The sequence below is a fragment of the Nannospalax galili genome, unplaced genomic scaffold, assembly GCF_000622305.1.
Source record: "Nannospalax galili isolate Female #2095 unplaced genomic scaffold, S.galili_v1.0 scaffold641, whole genome shotgun sequence".
Lineage (NCBI taxonomy): Eukaryota > Metazoa > Chordata > Mammalia > Rodentia > Spalacidae > Nannospalax > Nannospalax galili.
In genome coordinates this window covers 740,015-746,014 of record NW_008345311.1, presented here as the reverse complement: position 1 = coordinate 746,014, position 6,000 = coordinate 740,015, and the positions used below count along the sequence as shown (strand labels likewise).

The 6,000-nt window shown below is 35.0% G+C and overlaps 1 protein-coding gene across 4 annotated transcripts in view; it reads right to left on the bottom strand.

Annotated features, from left to right (window-relative positions):
• Il13ra2 (interleukin 13 receptor subunit alpha 2) overlaps window positions 1-6,000 on the bottom strand; it is a 65,156-nt gene that overhangs the window by 18,885 nt on the left and 40,271 nt on the right. For all 4 annotated transcript variants that reach the window (XM_029567597.1, XM_029567595.1, XM_008841566.3 and 1 more), the window contains 2 exons: window positions 1,068-1,182; window positions 437-588 (listed from right to left, as the gene is read on the bottom strand). In XM_029567597.1, coding sequence (XP_029423457.1) covers window positions 437-588; window positions 1,068-1,149 — 234 coding nt within the window. In that variant the 5' untranslated portion in view covers window positions 1,150-1,182. The remainder of the gene's footprint in view (window positions 1-436; window positions 589-1,067; window positions 1,183-6,000) is intronic.

Below are 6,000 nucleotides of genomic sequence, written 5' to 3'. Positions count from 1 at the left end.
CTCTCTCTCTCTCTCTCTCTCTCTCTCTCTCTCTCTCTCTCTGTTGCTAAGGACGAAATTTAAGTCCTTGCTCAGGCTGATCAAGTACGCTAACACTAGCTATATCCCCAGCCTCTACTTCTTTTCTACATTACTCAGTCTTGGGTATTTTGTTAGAGCAATAGAAAATGCACTAGGAATCTGTAAAATATGATAAAATGTGAAAGTGCTCTTCAAGTCCATTTTCTATGAGACCTAGAGTTCTTTTCTATACTTTCAATGGTAACCTTAATACTGAATGTAGTGAAAATACATTTATCAAAAGGCACAGAAGACAAAAGCTCACATGGCAGCTTGTTGTATACTAATTAGAACTGTTGAGACATGAACGCTGGTGCATGCTGAAGTCAGGAGGTACAAGGAAACACCCAATGTTCGTAAGTCATGTTTTGCTTACCTTCCAACTTTCACTATCAACATTTCGGTATTTTAATTCATATTCTAGTGTGCATTCGTTAAGTTTTTCTATAGCCACAGGAGGTTTCCATTGTAAATAGATGTAGCCTAATAATCCAGGATCCAGTATTTCAAAATCCTGGGGAGGATTAACTGAAATGAAATCAAGGAAATATTTATTTTTCTGTATTATCATGCAAAGATAACTGAAGATGGATAATTTCCAAAAGCTCCTCACCTGATAACTAGATTTTTAAAACTCTCTAGTTTATCTATAAAATGTGGTATTTTTAACTAGAAAAAGAAATAAAATACTGATAACAAGTTATAACATGGAGTAAGTCAGTCATAAAAGCTCACATCTTATGATTTCATTTATTTGAAATCAGAATGGACAAGCGGCTAGGTGAAGACAGTAGATTAGTGGTCCTCAGAGGCTAGAAGGAGGAGGTACTATAGTGTGACTGCTTAATGGCCGTGGGATTTCCTGGACAGGTGGTGAAAATATTCTGGAACTTAGTAGCAATGGAAGTTTCATAACTTTGTGAATATATTTTTTTAAAACTCCAAGTAATACTAATATCCCTAATTCTAAACTACTCCATTAAAATCCATTTAACATATCTATTTACCTTTTATCTCCAAAGTATGGCCAATTGCTGTGCAAATTAAAAGGATACACAGGCACCTTGTATCCACACACATAAAAGCCATTTCTTCAGGGTTTAGTATATGGAAATCACCACTCTAAGAAGGAAAACATAACAGAAATGTGTCTTACTTCAAATAATCAAGTGAGTAAATGCTAGTAACATTTCAGTGAGTTCTCTGTGTACTTTCTACAAGATAAGAAAACTGTACCCCTTGAGCTGTGGAAATGGAAATCAAATTTGGAATCAATGTAATAACAACAATATGATTCTGTAAGAGTAAAAACGAAAACTGTAAATTCTTATCAACATACACTTCTAGAGGCTCTCATCAGGAAATAATGACTTTGAAAAGCCTTCATTCAGAAGCCACAACCAGCAGGATCCCTACTTGTGCTCAGAGGGAATTTTGACATCCTAATCTCCCCAGAAACCATCTCCTCTAGCTGCAACCAAAATATACTACCATTTAATCTTTTCTAAAGAAAAGAAATTTGAAAGTTACTGGACTCCTGAAAAAGATTCAAAACAGTATTCCAAACCTCAGAAAACCAAGACCTTTGCTCTTAGTCACAGCAATTGAACCATTATAATCTACTCACAACTCTTACAGCTTTGCCTATTCCTCATAGTATTAAACAGCATCATTAACCTCCCAGATTTTAAGTCTTCCTCATCTCTTCCCTCTCCCATCCAATCTCTCCATTACAACTCTTACTTCCCCAGTTGATCTTGTTATCAAGGATTTTATCTAGTCATTCCTGACTCCAACACATTGTCCACACTGTACAACAGGAGTGACCTCTCTATCAGACAAATCTGACCTTATCCTTTCTTTTTAAAACTGCAACATTTCATTGTCACAGAATAGAACGTGATTTTTATTGTTGAAGAGCATTACTTTTGTGGTCATAATTTACAGGATTAATGTTTACAGATATATTCTTAATTTGAAAACCTATCATTTTCATTTTTCGTGATAATTCCACACATGTATATAAGTAATTTTAGTGTTTTTCACCTGCATTACCCTCTGTCACCCCACTCTCCTGTTGAAACCCTTCTTCTTCCCAGCAAGTCCCCCTCCTATTCTCATGTCTTCTTTTTTATATGAAGGAGCTTATTTAGGGTTGGTTGCCCATCCATGCAGGTCTTGTGTAGATGACCACACTGTAGTGAGTTCATGATGACACAGCTACATTGTGTCCAGAAGACATCTTTTTGCTGCCCATCTGCCCATCCTGTAGTTCTTACATTCTTGGCACTCCTCTTCCACTATGTTCCCTGAGCCTTGGAAGGAGTTATGAAAAAGATTTTTAAAAGAAAATTTACCACTCTCAGTTTTGCACACTTGAATCTGTATTTATGGAACCAACAATTTCACAGAAAGATAAGAACTAAAGATTACTTATTCAAAGATTTCTGGATTATTTTTCTTTTCTCCTCCACAGAATAAATCAAAAGCATAATCCTTCTCTCTTCACTACGCCCTCTTCAACCAATTCACCTGAAACATTCTGATATTGATAATCTTCAACTGATATATAACACAATTTTGGGATCAAAGGATTGGATCTAAGTAGAGTGTTAAAAATCATTTGGGGTTGGTGATGAAGGGGGAAGTTTGAGACAGCGTCTCCCTGTAGCCCCTGTTAGTCTGTTGATGTAAGGAATTTTTACCAAAGTATCATATGCATATGTCTCTTTAATGTTGATATCTGAAAAATATGGATTCAAAATAAAATGTCATGATAGTCCTAGAAAAATATCATTTGATTCATTTCTATCTATAGGCTACTGAAATCTGACTCTAGCTATTAAATGTTGACCAACCCAACCTGCTTAAGCATAGGAAATAGGATATCTGGCTTTTATGGTCATTTATGGATATATCTACAGAGAAATTTCTGAGTTATACCTCAGATCCAACTAGACCTTCCCAAATGAACACAAATATAATTCTATTACTGGATTCAGGGTTGCAGGAATGTAACTAGTAAAGTGACGGTCTTTAAATAGTATTTGGTCCTAAAAGTTTTTCACAATGTTGGAGGAAACCTGAAGACAAAGAGAAGTAATGAAATCTAAACATACACAATTTGAGATGCTTCTGATAAACTTCACAAATCACTGTTCACATTTTAAAACAGCTCATGTCCCAAAACACAAGTTGTCCAAGTTCACACAACATATTGGTGGCAGAGTAAGGACTGAAAACCTGGTCTTTTGAATCCTTTGCAATAACTAGCAAATAAATTTTCTTGACCCAAAGACTAAGTCTGCACTTATTGTACAAAAAGCCTTCCACACGCAAATTTCTTCAACCTACGGTTCCCACCCAAGACATCAAACACACCATGTAATTTTATTATTATATATGTGATAGAGGAAAAGTTCAATAAACAGGCATTAAGCATACAGGTTTTTTTTCTGTTTGCATTGTTTTGCCTGATAATATTCCAGATAAATCTTTCAATTTGTGTAAGATCCAAGGACAAATAGCAGCGGTCACAATGTCTGTAATGATAATAAGGCCTCTTAACACTTATTAATTATTCAAAGCATCCTGAGCCCCATTGATTTTACAGGCATTATTTCATACAGTTTTCACAGTTGGGCTTGAGACACAGAGAAATTAAGTATCCCTCAAGTCACCCAAAATGTAAATGTTAAAGTGTGGATTTAAATCTAGATAAGATAGTTCCAGGATCTTGGATAGCAGTTACTACTAGGCACTTTCCTTACCTAAGAGCAATAGGAAGGGCATCTTCTTCCTTCTACCCACTTGCTTTTATCTAACACTACTGCTGACACAATTTCCCATTGGCAGACTCTTCATAATAGCAAACTTACAGACATTTTATCTTTTCAGTCTTAATTCACCATATCTTAAAAATGATGCTACATAATACCCCCCCCCACACACACACACTTTAAGATTTGGTTGGTGCTGAAGATGGAGCTCAGGGGTAGAATGCTTCCCTGGCCTTAACAAGGCTCTGGGTTCCATACCCTCCGAGAGAGAGAGAGAGAGAGAGAGAGAGAGAGAGAGAGAGAGAATGAATTGGTTGGATAATCATAGCATTATTGGAGAAGCTCCAGGTACTTACCAATAATATGGTTTCTCAAGAAATGTATTATCACAGGAAATTATCACAGGACCTCTTTTTCCTCTCTTCTCTACCTTAGACAGTAAATTGAATCTACTGTTTTCCTTCCTTCCAGATAAAAAATAATGCTGGAATCTTAAGATAGGTGTTCCTGAAATAGCCAATCACGAGCTAAAAAAAGAGTATGGGTGGTACTAAATACCACCTAAGGCAAATTTCTAATTATAACAAGGTGTTTTAAAATCTGATGATTATTGTTTGGATGAAATAACAAGCTTATAACTGGGGATCTTAATATAATAAAAGTTATATAGACATAAATATCAACCCGAGTTTTACTTGTGCTTACACCGTGCTTCCAGGCAAATTATATCTTGCATCTATAAAATAGAGGTAATAAAACAAGCCTGGCTGAGGCTTCTTGAAGATCAAATGAGATAAAACATATGATAGTTTTATTGTTCTTTTTTGATAATAGTATATTGCTCTATATACATCTGAGGGGCTTATTTACAAGTACCTTGTCACTAGTCAAAACTTGAAAATAACTTGCTTCAATCTATATATTTGCCCCCTACTAATTCATATTTTATGTTCTGCTTTTAATAATTGGGCAATTGTAATTAATTCACAGTTTCTACCATCCCTGTCTATCCATTATTGTCTTAAACAACGATTTGTTACATTTATCGAGCTTTCCAGTTCCAGGGGATCCGACACCCTCTTCTGACCTCCGTGGGCATTGCACAATACAGGTTAGACATGTAGGCAATAGACTCATATACATAAAATAAAAATAATAAAATATTTTTAAAAAGAAAATTCATAGAAACAAGGAAGAAAAAGAAGTAAGGAATAGAGAAATGTTCTAAGGGTAATAACATATAATATAGTATTTTGCTTAAGAAAGAAATATTCCATGTATATGCTGGTAAAGAATATCTTTCTGAACTGTCTGAAATCACCACAGTGGTGTATTTTATTTTATTACCTTTATTTTGATACCTTTTCTTAGAATACCTTCAGGTTTCAAAAGATCAGTATTTCAAAATTTGATACTTTCCATTCACATTTAAGGTATGTAAAAATGTCAGACAAGAAATTTAGAGTAGAGCTTGAGGTGGAGGAAAAATGAGATTATAAGTAGAATTTGAAAAGAGGAAAATGAAAACATACAATGATTACAAAATATTGTCATCTTCATGTGAAATGAACAACTGATTTATATAAGAAGGCATTGACTAGGAGATGAGAACTAGAGCATCAGCTATTCTAGATGACTTTAGAAAAGCATAATAGGTATTGTGCTTTGTTTAGCCCTTCCTAAAGCTCAAGCTCTGAGCCAGATACTTTATATGGATTTGCTCATTAAGTCTTACAAATATTGATAGCTACTACTATCATCTCAATATTACAAATGAGCCAGCTGAAGCTTTGAAAAGTAAATTTCTGAAGGTCATTCAGACTAAGCAATAAAAGATGTCTTGATTGAACTCTAATATCCACGCACCTTTTAACATAGAATACTCCTCTTTTGTGGTGTTTTCTTTTGCGTGTGTGTGCGTGTGTTTTCTTTTTCCTTTTTCTTTTTTTTTTTTTTTTTTTTTTTTTTTTTGTCTTTTTGAGACAGGGACTCCCTGTAGCCCCAGCTGACCTGGAACTCACTACCAAACTTATTCTGAGAATTATTAATTTCCTCTCATACAATTATCCCTAGGATACTGTTCTCAATTTCATCAGTTAATCTGCAGTGTTTCCATCCATCCATGGCTTCAGGATGTAACTCAAGAGCACTACCTTCATAG